General features: G+C 44.0%; 1 protein-coding gene across 1 annotated transcript; it reads right to left on the reverse strand.

Moving 5' to 3' along the window:
* Positions 1-988: 988 nt before the first annotated feature.
* On the reverse strand, positions 989-16,363 carry LOC112113009 (aldo-keto reductase family 1 member B1-like). The gene is made up of 10 exons (XM_024209150.2): positions 16,223-16,363; positions 13,170-13,337; positions 11,574-11,690; positions 10,339-10,416; positions 8,893-9,015; positions 5,664-5,770; positions 5,354-5,435; positions 4,078-4,161; positions 2,357-2,439; positions 989-1,492 (listed from the first exon to the last, which is right to left on the reverse strand). Exons 1-10 carry the CDS (start codon positions 16,286-16,288, stop codon positions 1,450-1,452), a joined length of 951 nt encoding a protein of 316 aa, XP_024064918.1. The 5' UTR covers positions 16,289-16,363; the 3' UTR covers positions 989-1,449.
* Between the last annotated feature and the right edge of the window lie 298 nt (positions 16,364-16,661).

Below are 16,661 nucleotides of genomic sequence, written 5' to 3' on the forward strand. Positions count from 1 at the left end.
GGAGGTGTGTAGGTTACAATGGCTCTTGCTAAGCTTCATTTACAGCAGCTAGCACCTCCTCATGGAATAGCTAGCTAAAGACAATGGGCTCAGTAAACTTAAAATGATTATTGCTTCAACAGCACCCAAACATCTCCCTAGGGTTTTTTTAATCCTAATCTATAGACGTGTCTGGGAAAACAGGTGTTGTCTGGCTCCTACCAATGCCATACAAAGCATTGCAGCCATTCTTCCGTTAGTCCTCAAATTATTTTCTACTTTATGGACTTTACTTGCTTTAGGTCACTTGTGATCTAGTTAATGCACTAAGTATTTTGAAAAAAATTGCAAGTTTAGGGGGCTACATTCTACTCCAATGTTTTAAAACATGCTTTATCCACATTTACCTAAAGGTTTATATTTTAGAGATCCAGGGCTTATCTAAAAAGTACTTCTGTAATAAATGAGCATTATGACAATCTAGCTTTGTGTCCAAGACTTCCAGCACTACAAGACACTCTCCCATGCGCACCCCACTGAGCCCAAAGCTCCTACAATTCCACTCACAGCAAAGAGATTTCTTCCTCTCCCTTTATGCTAAGTTATACATGGATCAGGTTTGTCATAGAACCACTTCCACTGCTGAGCTAGTGGGTCAGGACCTCAAAGTGGGTCACAACCCCCTTTGAATGGGGTTGCCAGGGCTGGCTTAGATTTCCTGGGGCCTGGAACTACCCAGGGCTGAAGCCAAAGCCTGAGGACTGAGCCTGCAGGCCCCCTGCCTGGGGCTGAAGCCCTTGAGCTTCAGCTTTGGGCCCCAGCCCAGAGCAGTGGGGCTTGGGTAGGCTCAGCTTTGGTTCCCCCCTCCTAAGGTTGTGAAGTAATTTTTGTTGTCGGAAGGGCATCGCGCTGCAATGAAGGTTGAGAACCACTGCACTAGCCTACTGGTGCACCATTTAGTAAAGTGAACTGTGAACTCTTCACTCATTCAAATAATTGTACTCAGAATTGTTTAATGTCTTAGATACAGTAGGCACAGGATAGTTATTATCCAGCTGGAACAATAAGACAACAGGCATACAAGTAACTGTATAAAGAGTTACATAGTTAATACAGCATCCCTTAATACACTGACTTATTGTGCTAACCTACCTTAAACTCCTCCTCAAGTGACTAGATGGGAAATGGAGTTTAATATACCAGTAAACAAGAGAGGAATGAAAGTTAACTTTTTTTGGGGTAGTCTTGCAAAAAGCAGTACCTCCAACCCTTTGATAAAAAGGTAACCATCCAAATGTGTTAAATATTTTTTGTTTAGCTTTTATATTCATTCCTTCCTTCTTCAACCCCTTTGTAGGATGGTAAAAGAAGGGCAGACAATAGTTGAAGGACACAATCAGTATAGAAGAACAAATCAGAGCAGAAGAGGCTCCAACTCTAATAGCCAGAGATGCCAAGGAAACACCAGCTTTAATAATCTTCTTCAAAGGGATATTCCTTGTGATTGACAGCACTAAAAAAAAAAAAAAAAGTGGGTGTTACTGAGTATTCAAACTAACTACACATGTCCTTCTCTCAGGAAGACAGGTGAGTTTGATAGTGCATAGGTAGATGTTCACCAAGCAGGTCCCTACTGTAGGTATTAAAAGCATTCTGAACCTCCCAGCCATTCCTTCCATAGCATTTCTACCTTAGTCAGAGGAACATTGCTTGCTGGAGCAGTCATTAAATTTAGGTATTTGGAACATATGGACAAGACAGAGGGGATAGTACCTACTAAAGAAATGATTATGTAGGGATTATCTTCCTCTTGACATCAGTCATTCCAAGGCCTGGTCTACATTACTGGGTTAGGTCAATGTAAGATGCCTTGTCTCAACCTAGCTGTGGAAGTGCCTTCACTTATGTCAGTGGGAGCCAAATTTAAGTGCCTCTCTCTGCCGATTTAACACCACCACCTCCCCAAGCAGTGTCCATGGACGATCAATGTAATTACGTCAATGCAGTGTCAGTATAGACACACTGCATTGCCTTTGTTGACTGTTACTGGCTTTCAAGAGCCATGTCCCACACTGACAATACAAGCGCTGCTAGGGAGGATGCGCAGTGCTGACAGAGTCAAGTATGCACACACACAAGCAATTTAATAGCCACTGCAGTGGCTGTATGCTGACGTAACCTATATTTGACATAATTTTGTAGTGTAGACAGAGTCCAAGGTTTGTCTAATTACCCAAAGCCCACGATTTAAAATCTGGGGTCCTGCCTGCTTTCCCTTCCTCAAGGAGAGCGAGACCCTGCCTTGCCTTTAAAAGCAATAGTAAGCAATGAGTGGGATTTTTGACATTCTGTAGGATTCAGAAGAAAAGCAACCTACTTGAGCATTTCAACAATCCTCCAATTCCTGTTAAGGCTGAGGATGGTTTCCATCTCCTCATTGGTCAATTCAAAGTCAAACACCTGAAAGGAAAGTGTTTTCAGTTAGGTCTGTAAGCAGCTGGAAATTAAGTGCACCTAAAGTAAAGATAAGGCAGCTATGCCGCAGAGCTGGGGTGAATTGTACCATATTGGGTGACCAAAAATTCCACTGAGGCATAATTACACCAGCTACCCTCACTTCAGATAGAGTGGAATACTTAGCACTAGGACACAAAGCCACACACACACACACACACACACACACACACACACACACCCCTTTCATCTGTAACTGCACATATGACAGGCTTCCAGAAGCTGGACCCAGAACAACTAAAAGGAAGTCCAATGACTTCGGCAACATTCAATGGAAAGAGACACCTTAGATTCTAAGGCCAGAGTACCTCTTTACTCCCATCAGTATTTCCACTGAAGTCAGTGGGCTGCTGGGTGAGCAGGTCTAGTCCAAGAAGGATGACTTGTGTGGCACCTACTCACTTATTGTCCCACTGACTTCCAGGGCAGTCCTCAGGCGAGTAACTTATCTCCACTGGGAGAAAGAGGCTTGTAGGCAGACTGTGGCCCCTTAGCAAAGTGATGCAGTTTTCCTCTCAGAGTTTACATGATCAGACCCATCGCCTGCTAAGATTTGCTGGGATTTCCCCTCCCTTTTTATAAATATAAACATTGAAATCAGGATAGCAGTCCCCCAACAGTGATCAGTGCTAGATGCTTCAGAAGAAGGTGCAAGGAAGCCAGTGGTGGAAAATTAGGGAATAACCTTCCCCTAGAAGACTTCTTTTCAATTCCCATCAATTATTGATAGCATTATACCCCAAAGCATAAGTGATTATGGTGCTAATGCATTTTTAGCCTGTCCTGTACAACTGATGTTGTTTTAGGCAGCCAGAATGCTTGAGCCTACTAAGGTTTTGGTGTCAAGGATGTGTTGTGGCACTGCATTCCACCGTTAATTTATGCATGGTATAAGTTATGCCTGTCATGTTCTTGTATTAGATGCTCGTTCCAACTGATCTTTATTATATCAACCATTGTAGTGCCATAATAGCCCTTTTTAAGTCCTCTCCTCTCTAAACTAAATAGGCCTAATCTTTTCACACATTTGTCCATGTGTGTTTTTAAGTCTACTCATATTAAATTACTTAAAGATAATGCATCCCAGTGGGTAGAGCACAGATCTATTCCCAGCTCTGCCACTGGCCTGCTGGGGAAACTGAGAGTACTGAAGTGACTTGCCCCAGGTCACCCATCTATAAACAGGTGGATAATGAGTCTGACCACTCTTGCAAAGCATTTTGAGATCTACTGCTGAAAAGCACAACATAAGTAGTAGGTATTAAATTAGGTTTAACTCCAGCTGCGTAAGAGTAGAATTAAAGCTTAAAATTAAGAGACTTGGAAATGTGGTATGACAAATAAGATGTGAGAGTTTAATTCACTTCGCTCCTGGTTTTAAATTTAACAAAAATGCAAGTCCACTTTAATTTTCACTCACAGCATGAACACATAACTAAAAATGGAGTACTGAATGCTGAAATATTGAAGGATCTTTCCACCTCTCTGCCCCTTCTCTTGCTCCCATCAAATGTAATTTGGGTTAATGAGAAAATATGAAGATGTAATGGATAGGTGTAGCAATAGTCTTATTTGAAACCTTACCTTAAAGTTCTCCTCAATACGGTGTAGTTTGTCAGACTTGGGAATGACTGCCACATTCCTCTGGATATGAAACCGGATCAGAACCTGAGAGTAAAGAACAGGAATTCTGATGACACTGAAGCTACCAGTCACTAGTAGAGCTGGTCAAGGGCTTTTTGGAGGGTTTTTTGGGTGGGGGGGGGGTGTATTGTTCTAAATAAGTTTTCTAGAAATGTAGCACTTTTTTTTCCCTGGGGTTACAAACCAATTCCAGTTTCTGCAAATGTATTCATTGTTCAGAAGTATTCCTCAGGTGGTTTGTGCAAACAAATTGCATCCTGTAGTGTGTTTGCAAGTTGCTCAAGTCAACTATGAATTGTTTGCAATGTCATTGTTTCTGCTCCCTGCTCGGGTAAGAAGTTTTTGGAAAAGAGGATGTCCTCAGTGACCCCCATGGCCTGTGTTATACAGGGGTTCAGATGATCATAGAGGCCCCTTCTGGTCTTCAGAACTGAACCAGGAACAGCTAAGACTCCCAGCTTTGACATCTTCAACAGAAAAAAGGGATGAATTTTTCAGGAAGCATTTTTGGAAAAAAACAAAAAAAATTCACCCTGTTTTTCAAGCTACTTCATGATTGGTGCCTGACAACTACTGACTGCGTGTGAGTGTGAGGATCTGTCTGAAGAGTCATTCTCTCAAACATTCTTACGAGCAAAACAAAAACAAAAAACACAAAAACAAAAAACCCCACATTTGTAAGAGTGTTTGTGAACAGCAAATACTAAGAAGTACAAACACTGTCAAACTGAGCTGCCATGAGAAATTTTCCTCAACTGTTCACAAACATTGAATTCTGGAAAACAAACACCTGCTAGCTTTAGTTAATAGCGAAACACTGAGGCGTCCATGAAAAATAATTTAGCCGGATCAAAGATTCATAGGGTGATTTGGCTGAAGCACATTTGATTTTTTCCACAGCCCCTTTCATCATTAAGTTCATATGATCAACATGGCACTTTCTGGAGGGCACCCAAAGGCCCATCTCTAAGGCTGGTCAGCAATAATCTGTGCTAATGACAGGCACTCCCTGTTCCTTGCCAAGTCCTTCCTGTTCCCAGACTGAACTGTTTGTTCTGACAATCCCTCTCCTTCAAAACTGAGGTACATTTAAAATAAGACATTCTAAAGAGTCACTGTGTAAAGACGGCAGAGTTTCTGTGGAAGAGTGCAATGGTGGTGCAAGGCAATTTATTATAAAGGAGGCAACATACACGGTGCTGTGACTCCAATGTACCTGAGCAGAGGTTTTGCTGTGTTTAACGGCAATCTCTTTAATCTTAGGGTCCTCTAGAAGAGTAGGGTCCCCTGGCTTGGCCCTATAAAAAGAAAAAAAAAGGGGGGGGGATAAGAACTGTCAGTAGGTTAATGGTAGACTACCATCCCTTGCAGGATACAGGATATATTTCACAGGAGGATTTGCAATATAGCAACAGAAATATGTATCAATTGTAACTGCATTGGTCATTCAACTTTCTTCAATGATTTGAGAGAGACATACATACTCTAAAATGCTTCCAAGAAGAGAGGCTGCCAAGCATTCTTACCATGGCCTGTCAGGAGAGCCAAGGGGACTGTATGCGGTCACAGAGATCCCTTTGGATTGGCAATAATTAATCAGCTTCTCCTGGGTGAGGTATGGGTGGCACTCAATCTGCAGGTACAAGGACACACAGGTTCACCCAGTGGCAGACTGTACTGCTAGCGCTCCTGTGCTCCAGAGAATACAGACCCTATGACTACCTTTGGAGCCATTTGTATGCCTATGGTATAAAGAAGTCTTGCAGAACATCCCACACACTAAAAATCTACGTGCCTTGCTGTTGATTATTATTTGTACTACAGTAGCATCTAGAGCAGCAGTTCTCAAACTGTGGGTTGGGACCCCAAAGTGCATCACAACCCCTTTTTAATGGGGTCGCCAGGGCTGGCATTAGACTTGCTGGGGCCTGATGCCAAAGCCCAAGCCCCTCCGCCTAGGGCCGAAGGCAAAGCCCAAGGGCTTCAGCCCTGGGTGGCAGGTCTCAGGTTCTAGGCCCCCAACTGGGGCTGAAGCCCTTGGGCTTCAGCTTTGGCCCCCCATGCCTGGGCAGCAGGGCTCAGGCTTAATCTCAGGCCCTCCCACCTGGGACTGCGGGACTCGAGCAGGCTCAGGCTTCGGTCCCCATTCCTGGGATCATGTAATAATTTTTGTTGTCAGAAGGGGGTCGCGGTGCAATGAAGTTTGAGAACCCCGGACTAGAGGCCTGAACCTATATCAGAGCCACACGGTGCTAGGTTCTGTACAACATAGTGACAGTCTCTGCCCTGAAGCGCTTCCAGTCCAAATAGACAAGATATACAAAGTACTATTATCCCCATCTGTAAAATGGGGAAACAAGGGTAAGTGACTTGCCCAAGGTCATGAAGGAAGTCTGTAGCAGACCAGGGTCTACGAAGTCACTATTCAGTGAATTAACCACAAAATTGTTCTTCCTTCTTTTATCATGATGATGAAAACCTGATAATAGTCTACTTGCCCATCACACAAAAGTTACTCTCCCATGGTGAGTAGAATTTTGCTAGGGCAGGTACTCATGTAATGCTTTAATGCTTTGTATATGGGTAACGTGGCAGAGTAATTGTCGTCATAGAAACCGGAACTTGGAGATTTCCCAACTTGTTGTTTTAACGCCTTAAATTTACATTAATATAGTTCTGAATCTCCTTTCATATACTGATTGCACATTCAAATAATGCAGCCTGTAAAGCATGCATATACTTCTACAAGAGCAGTGCATCATTTTGAAGTATTTCTTAGATTGTAAATACTTCAATACCCGTGTCTTTTTAGGGTATATGTAATGCACCCACCACGGTGGGAACCTAATCCTGATTGGGACGTTTGGGTACTCCAGCTACATAATATTAGACAACAATATTATTAAAAAACTGTTTTAAAGCAATTTGTTTTAAGTTAATGTTTAAAAAAGGTGTTAGGCAAAGTGAAACGGCTTATTATGCTCCATAAATAAAGAGCCAAATGGAGTAGTTATCAAATCCTTTATCCTGCCTTCTGAAGTCACAGGAAACTGGCTGAGCAAGACCCCACCATACGTTCAAAGGTAAAAAGGAAAAAAGTCTTTTGCCTGATCATGCCAGGTCTTACCTCGTGCAGGTAGTCCCATTCATGTCAATGGCACTGTTCACGTGAATATGGATTCCCATGTTTATTCATGCTTATAGATTATGCTGCAGGAGCTGGTGTTAACTTTGCCAGTTGAACGTGCCATCTCAACGGTCATACAATTTTATGGTTACAGTGCTGTGTCTACAAATACAGCCCCTCCACCCCTACACTTAGACCACGCTAAAGTTACACATTCAGCCAAAGGAGTCATTTAATAAAGCCGTAAACACTTGGGGCGGGGGGGGGGAAATTATATGGGAACCCTTCCCAATCATACTGCAGAACCATGACATGACACAAGGATAACAATAAAATTAGAGGTATAGCTTTAAGACTCTGAAACGCTCATGAATGCTATTGCCCAGTGTACTGCATTAAGCAGAGGAACTTTCATCAGCCATAGTTTAAAGCCAGAAATCTGTTTTGGGGGTGTTTTTTTTTTGGCACCTTGAAAAAAAACTGCACAAGTCAGGGAAAAATATAAATCAACTCTAGTGGGCTTAAATCTGTGGGTATATTTTGTAGGCTCAAATGTATCATAGTGTTCTTGAACTCCTTGATGTTTAAGACATCTGTCATGGACTGGCTGGCCCTTTAAAGGGGAGTTGGGTTCTGCCTTGTCTGTGAGGTAGCAGTTAACTCCCTGATTATCTTGATCTGGTGACTTAATTACAACTATTGATCCCAGCTGTGAGTGAAAGGGTCTGAGAGAACTACACAGGCCAGAGGAGAACTCAGTTAAGGGAGCTTCCTGTTGGTAGGCAGGGCTGCCCAGAGGATTCAGGGGGCCTGGGGCAAAGCAATTTCAGGGGCCCCTTCCATAAAAAAAAGTTGCAATACTATATTCTCGTGGGGGCCCCTGTAGGGCCTGGGGCAAACTGCCCCACTTGCCCCCCCCCGCCCCCGGGCAGCCCTGTTGGTAGGAAGGGCTGGATGAAGGCAGGTTGAAGTAGGAAGGTCCCTGGGAGAAGAGGCAGTGAGGAAGCCTGCTGCAAAGAAGAGCCTTCCGGGGAAAAGTCCTGGGTAGCAGTGCTCAGCTTACGAAACATAGAACGCCACAGAGTCTGAAAGTAGAGCAAAGGGAGGGAACTGCAGCATCGCCCAAAAGGGGCAGAACTACCATTTGTTTAGATGTTTATTTGGATTTTCAGTTTGTCCTTTCATTACCTGGAAAGGGACAACACTTAAGAGGTAACTGGGCTGGGCCACAGAAGATGCAGACAGAAACAGATCAGGCCATTGCAGGGCCAAAGTGACCACCAGAGGGTGCTAGAGATGAAGACCCCTGCAATGTCAGGCTCGGATACCTGGCTGTGCGATGATGAGGAGTGAAACTGCTTACAGCATTTCATGGGGTTGTGAAAGGTTCTATATTCTGCACATGCTGCTACGAGGTGTATCAGGTGAGTCTAGATACCACGACTACTGTGATGCAAGTTAGAATTGTCATTCAACAGTAATACCCACTCACTGAACTGCAACGTCAACAGACGTTCCTGAGTTTTCAGTATTTTGCTGAATTCCAAATTCCTTAAGTTCAGTGCAAGCATATGTAGCCCAGCCTTTACACTACGTTCAGCAGAAACCAGCAGGAATAAATACCTTACCTGGTTGCTGGCTGGCTTGAATTTTAAACCAGGTTTAGTTAAGATTCTCTCAATCTGTTTGTGGTTAAAGTTGGAGATTCCAATGGCTTTCACCAGACCTGCATCCACCAGCTCTTCCATAGCCTAAGGGGACAAAGTAATCCAGTCATTTTCAGGAGCTAGTACTACTGCCATCTTAGCCTTTTTCCTTTACCACATTAACTGATAAACCAATAAGGAGGTCAGACTAGAGCAGGGGTGGGCAAACTTTTTGGCCCGAGGGCCACATCTGGGTATGGAAATTGTATGGCGGGCCATGAATACTCACAAAATTGGGGGTTGGGGTGCGGGAGGGGGTGAGGGCTCCAGCTGGGGCCAGAAATGAGGAGTTCAGGGTGTGGGAGGGTGCTCTGGGCTGGGATCAAGGAGTTCGGAGAGTAGAAGAGGGATTAGGGCTGGGGCAAGGGGTGGGGCGCAGGAGGGGGTCGGGGTGCAGGCTCCGGGTGGCGCTTACCTCAAGCAGCTCCCAGAAGCAGCGGCATGTCCCCATTCGGCTCCTACACGGAGGCACAGACAGGCGGCTCTGCACACTGCCCTGTCCACAGATGCCGCCCCTGCTGTGGGGGGTAGCGCTTGGGTGGGGGCAGTGTGCGGAGCCCCCTCGCTGCCCCTACACGTAGGAGCCAGAGGGGGGACATGCTGGCTGCTTCCGGGAGCCATGCAGAGTGGGGCAAGTCCCTGACCACGCTCCCCAGCTGGAGTGCTGGAGCGGGGCAAGCCCCGGACTCCACTTCCCAACGGGAGTTTGAGGGCCAGATTAAAATGTCTGGAGGGCCGGATGCAGCCCCCGGGACGTAGTTTGCCCACCCCTGGGCTAGATGATCTAGTGGTCATGTCTGGCCTTAAAATCTTTGCATCTATGAATTAACTGTTCACATTAAGCATGTCTGTTCCCCAGAGTCCGTCCCACCATCACATCCAGCCCAGCCCACCCTTTCCTCATGAGAGCCAAACCTCATCCTTTTAGGACACTGTCTTTTTATGCCATCTTATAGGAGCAAAGAGGTTAATAAATCACTCCGTTTTTGACCTGACAAGAAAGAGACATGAAGAGCACAGACCTGAGCCTCAAGCTACACGGGTAGGCGATCACATTGTTCTTTTCCACAATGCTCAGCCTGCCATTATGGGGAAAATGGCAGTCTCAGAGCCACTACACCTCCTAGACTGTGGGTAACAGCAACAGACATAGAATCATGCCACCCAAATGGAATAAGGGGTAGATAGCTCTGAATAAAGAACATTTGGAAACCTTGAATTCCTAGTAATGCAAAGACCCTGTGAGCAGCCCAGAGCAGAATACATCTCTCCAAACCCTAATATGAACAACACTGCAGCCCCCACCATTACAGGCATGCAGCCTTCTGCTCAACTTCTGGTGCGTAAGCACAAAGAGGGAATTTTTACCTCCCAAGTGTCCAGAATATCAGTGTTACTGGGGACAATCATACCGTTGTCATCTACAGGATGCGCCTCCTCACCAGCCTGTCATATCAAGACAGAAAGTTTAAAGAGATTTGTTTTCAGAGCTGGAATACCCAAATTCTACTAGCAAGACAAAATGAATACATAGGCCCCAATTCAACAAGGAACTTAAGCACATGCAAAACTTTAAATCAATGCGCTTAAAATTATGCACATATTTAAGTACCTTGCTGAATCAGGGCCATACTGCATATGGTGACTTGAATTGGGGCTAATAGAGGGGAAATAGTAACCTTTGTTCAAGTAATTAGCTTAATAAGTCTAAAGAGAGGAGAGGGAAGTCCCTCATTCTTTATGTAACAAGTTTCATTCCAGCCCTGGTATTCATTCCAAACAACTATGGTTAATTCTGTGACTTGCTTCATCTTGCACGGATAATCACTCTAAATAGACAAATAATAAAGAACATAAGAATGGCCATACTGGGTCAGACCAAAGGTCCATCTAGCCCAGCATCCTGTCTTCCGACAGTGGCCAATGCCAAATGCCCCAGAGGGAATGAACAGAACAGGTAATCACCAAGTGATCCATGCCCTGTCGCCCAGTCCAGGCTTCTGGCAAACAGAGGCTAGGGACACCATCCCTGCCCATCCTGGCTAATAGCCGTTGACGGACCTATCCTCCATGAACTTATCTTGTTCTTTCTCCCAAACAGGAATTCACACAACACTGCCCCTGCAGCTGAAGAAGCCTGGATGTGAAATGCCCTACTCTAAACCCATGCATTCTATGTTGTAAAGTCACAGTTCTGCTATTCCTTAGAGAGAGAAAAGTATAGTATGCAGCCACCAGAACTCCTAAAGAGCTAATTGACAGCTAAATACCCATATGCACGGGAGTATAGCCTTGCTTTTGCCATGTAGGTGACCTGCATAGGAGCACTTGTTGGTTGCTACCAAAGTCTCGGGAGGCTTGGATGCTGTGGAAGCAACATCTATAGATGCCTCCTCCTCATCTTCACCCCTCTTCTGCCAGAGAAGTGGCCTCACGTTTCTCTATATAGTGTAACATTTAGATGAATAAAGCATGGCAAAGAGGCATTCCAGAAGGAGGCTAGTCCTCCTTGGCTGACTAGATGGTGGCCATGGACTAGCATCTGAGCACTCAAGGATCCTCTCAGGATGATGAGGAGAAAAGAACTAGAGGAGGCTCACTACCTTGAATCCCATAGGAAAATGAATAAGGTAGAGGTCCAGGTAGTCCAGTTTCAGTGCAGCAAGACTTTTCTGGCATGCCCCCTTCACAAGGGATCGCTCATGAAACGTGCACCACAGCTGGAAGGAGAAAACCGCGCACGACAGTTACTCTGAAACCTTACAGAATCCCCCTGACGGGAGAGAGGCTATCTACTAGAAACAGATCTGAGAGCATCACCCCTTCTGCTTCCATGGTTTATGCCAAAGACAGATAGATGTGTCTTGCTGCTAAAATTGTAAGTCGCAGATTAAAATAGAGCCCAAACTCAAAATACGGTATTAGTACAAAGCAACTAGAATTTGTATTTATAAAAAGGGATTGACAGAATAAAGTTTCCTGCCATGTGACCCCCAGATGGGAAAAACTGCATGTATTTTGGCAATTCCACATTTCCAAGGTGATTAAAGTTGTCAGTATGGCCTATTGATTTTTATAACCTAATTCCAAAGCTCAGATACAAGAAGAGAATTGTCATATGGTATTTGGAAACTTCAATAAGCCACACATCACTGTCCTGAACCCAAACTAGAGCTGGTTGTAACTTGTCTTTTATTTAAATATTTTGATGGAAAAACTGTCTTTTGACCAAAATTAAAAGTTGAGAAAAATGTTATTTTGGTCAAAATTTCCATTTTTTTTAAAATTGAAAAACTAGAAACAAAAAATTCCTAGTAACAATGTCCATCTTCTAGTAAGATGTTTTTGTACCACCCTCTAACCTTCCCCACCTCAAAAGACCCCAAAACAAAACAAAAATAACCAACATTTTATTTGTTTTGTTGACAAACTGAATTTTCTCCAGAAAATTAAAATACAAATACCCACAAATTTCCTGCTCTACTAAAAACTGGTTTTAGGCACAGGAACAAATTCAGAGAGGAGCACAGAGGTGATCTAAGTTGGTTTAGCTCATATGTCAGTGGGCCAGAAGAGAAAAGTAGAGCAATTAAGGCAATTAACTAGAAAAGTAAAAGTTATAATAGGCCCCCAACTTTAATTTACACCTTATTCCAGGTTTTCATTGCATTGCATTTCATTTCATTCGTTCCAATAATTTAGGCTTCCTTACACATCAGTAAGTAGGTCTTAAAAAAAAAAAAAGTTAACTTAAGCATTGCCTCTGAATTTGACCTAGAGACTTTAATTTCTTGTTTTTCCTACCATGCTTCTTGGGAAAAAAGCCTTAAAATAGCAAAGACTCAAAATTTGCAGATCAGGAGAAATTAATATGATCATGGTGTACACGACACCCTTCTCTGAGTTGTCAATATGTTCCCAGGAGGGTTCTTCTCCCATTGCAAATAATGGATGAATTTTATGGAAGATCCTGTTCCAGACAACAGAATTACAGGAATCCCATTTTCCTTGCTTTTACCCCTCTCCCTGCCTTGCTAGAAAGACAGAAGCATAAAACTGACAGCAGGGGTGAAGAGGATTATTCCCTCGGTCATTTTACCCCTAGAGCATGGGCTGTCAGTTGAGCTCCATCTCTCTCCATGTAACTAACTGATTTGCCCCATCACCCCATGATACAATTCCTGTAGCCAGGGTTGTACCTTACTGACAACAAAAAGATCTTCCCGCTTCACAACCCCTTCCTTGATTTTCTGCTGGATCCCATCCCCTATTTCACTCTCATTCTTGTACAAATAGGCACAGTCGAAGTGGCGGTATCCAACGTCGATGGCAAACTTCACTGCTTCTTCCACCTTCCCTGGAGGAGCCTGAAAACAAAATGAACACCTGTAAAACACCAACATTTCCAGATAGGAGAGTGGCTCAAACTGACCACAGAGGGGGTGTGCTAATCCAATGGCATGCAAACTAGATCAGACTAATCACCATTTTGAATGCGCTTCTGTACCTGGGAATTTTTCCTGTGATCTGTATTTATACTGAGCATAAAACTACTCAGGCTTTTGTTGTATGGGACGGAATCCAGAGGAAAGTGTGAAACGCAGAGCAAGAGTGATTCAGAGAACCCCAGTTGGAAGGGTCAGTTTCTAGTTTGAAAACAGTGTTGGATTCCTGGCTCTGTAACTATATCCAGCATTATATGTAGGCTACACAACCACCATCAGATCTATGTATGGGGGTAGCTCTTGCCTACCTGCCCCTCCCTCTACCTTCTCCGACCTCCCCCCTACACACACACACCCCAACCAGGATAGCTTTGTGGGGACACCCCTTTGCTACTACAAGCCTAGCCCAGATCAGCCACCCTCCCTATCAGTTGGGACAACTTTTTTGGGGGAGGTTGCTCCTTTAAGTACCCCCACAACCCTGTCCCCACATGCACCATCAGGTAGCAGAAGCCTAAGATGGTACTGTGTCTAGCACTAGTCCTGCTTGCAAGATGGAATCTTGCAAAAATACTATTCCCGATTTCCCACAGTCCATGCACATGTTCCTGGAGTCATGGGAGTGAAAGGTGGTTGGGGGAGGACTTGCCTAACAGCTCTCTCTTCTGGATGCACAATGTTGATATTTTTATTAGTTGCATTGGAGTTAATGGGCGCTGTGTGGCTGAATTCCCTAGATGGCTTTGAAACCCTCAAATCCAAATGCTGCTGGGCCTCTTTGGTTATTTGCTCCCCAATTGTGTAACTTTGTATAATATATGCTCAGGGCCAGATAAATGATACATATGAAAAGACTATTCAATGCTGTACTTTTTTTACTGCAAGTGTATAAAGACTGCCCTTGGAATGGATGAGAAGGTAGAAAGATTTTTTTTCTCTGTCCTCACTTCAAATTTTGTCTAGTCAAATTTGAAATCAACAGAAGTGGCAAGAGCTCTACACATTTCAGGATCAAACGCAGAAGAAACGGGTTCTCTTTTAGCTCAGTCAATAACTCTGCCTCTTTGACCTGCAGAGATTCATTCAGTTTCTTGCTGGAATGGATTCCTTACAAATAAAACGCTGTTATTTGATAACCTATACCATCTGGTTAATTTTATCTATTCTGTATTATTCACAGAAAGAATGGCAGTTAGTTATTGTTACCACAATATACCTATGCCATAGCTCTTTTTATAATCTCTAAGACATGTATTTTCAAGCTTCTTCATAGCACAGACCACATTTTAATACAGAGATTCTCTTGGGGACACTCCCCTCGCCTCACAAGCTTTGCAATCATATGGATCAATCTCCTTTCCCACTGGCTACTTCATAATCACCCTGTGGTAAACAGCACTTGCTTAAGTAGGTGAACACTAGGAAAGTCTGTAATATTTTAGACTTCTTTTAGCATGATCCAGCAGGTGGAACAAGGACTATGTGTGCCTACTGCCCAGCCAGTTATCCACAGCGCACAGCTTGAGAACCTCTGCTCTACATGTTAATAAGTTATGCAGCTAAAAGTAACAGATGCTGGGCAGAGATGATAGAATTCAACAACTCTGAATGTTCCTACAGCAATGTTAACTTTGTCTCTGCATTAGTGTACATCTGAAGAGGGTCTTTCATCACATGAATACACAACACTGAGTAGTGCAGAATACTGGCCATCAATACAATATAATAAGTAGAACCTGCAACTATTTTCCTATAACTATGAGCTCTTTTTTACTGTGCATAAAACTGTTCTAAAACAATGTACACACTGGGTGATCTTTGCTTGTTCTCTGTGCGATTACATTGCCAGCTTTAACACTGTTTTAATAGATTTTTGTACATAAACACACTCCCCTGGTAAGAGCGATTCTTGTAATTGCAGTCCCAATTTGTCACCATGAAAGCAAGTGACATCAAACCCTGGACTGAAGGAAAAAAAGGGAATTAAAAAGGAGGAAGGGCTCCATTTATACAGAAAGGATGGGTTTCTTTTCTCAATTACATCACTGTAAATTCAGAATAACTCCATCAATGCCAACAGAGCTATTATGGATTTAAACTGGTGTGACTGAACTCAGAAGTTGACCTACATTCTGCACTTGGGATCTAAAGATCAAGAAAGAAATACCAAGAATGCCAGCTGTCATGCCTTCATAGAATCTAAGGCCAGAAAGGACCATTATAATCACTTTGTTTGTATTTAAGTAAAATACATCCCAAAATTTGCTACCGGGGGCCAGGGACCCTTTGAAAACCCGAATTTTTAAAGAGTCTTTCAAGTAGATATGTTGTCTCACTGCTGGCTACATTTTAGTCTTAAACCAACATTTTATGCTCACAAGTAGCTGCAGAATCCAAGCATCTAGAACAAAGCCCAATTCCTACAACTGCTGCTCATTAGCCTTTTATTGACATCGTTAGAAAAGCAGCTGAAACGCTGCTGGGCTCCTAAATCCATCTAAGGGCCAGGCATTGAGCGCGAGAAAACCAAACGCCTACCAGGAAATTGGACTTCACAATGATATCCAGATCTTGCTAGCAACATAAACAAAAATAGCTTGCAAAAGGGTAACCAACTGGCCTCTGGCATTGCAGGAAGCCCCGAGGGAAAGAAACTCCTGCCTTTTGCACAGACACAGCTGGAAACTTTGGCCGCATTTGTAAAAGGAGAAACAAACGCGAAGAGCCGAGCGCTTCCTGAGGCAGAGAGCAGCTGCAATGTACCCGGCGTGCCAGACCTCGGATCCCGTCCCACCCTTTGCAATTACCTGCCAGGTGCCTAGCCCCAGGATGGGCATCTTGGCCTTAGTGCTCACTTGCACGTAGGTCGCCATAATTCCCGCTCTCCGATGCGCTGTGGAGCACGCCCCCGGGCCTTGCTCCGGCTGAGCCGCTTTAATAGGTCTGGCCACGCCTCAACCGCCGGGAGTGAGTGGCATTAGCTGCGTCGTGCGGATCCCGTCAGTCTAGCGGGCGAGCAGCGCCTTGTATCGCTGTGTCAGCGTGGAAGGGCTGAGGCAGCTGTCCCCTCTCTCCTCGTGGTATGTTAGACGAGCTAATTGTTCTGTCCTGCTCAGGGTTTGTCTTTATTTCAGGAATAGGGTAACCAAGGTCTTTAAAAAAAAAAAAAAAAAGGTCTCCTCCTAAATCCGTATTTCGGCAAATGAACAAGTAGCCTAATGATTCTAAAGTTCTGAGCACGCAGCC

Source organism: Terrapene carolina, unplaced genomic scaffold (assembly GCF_002925995.2).
Source record: "Terrapene carolina triunguis isolate 2854851 unplaced genomic scaffold, T_m_triunguis-2.0 Scaffold112, whole genome shotgun sequence".
NCBI classification, from domain to species: Eukaryota; Metazoa; Chordata; order Testudines; family Emydidae; genus Terrapene; species Terrapene triunguis.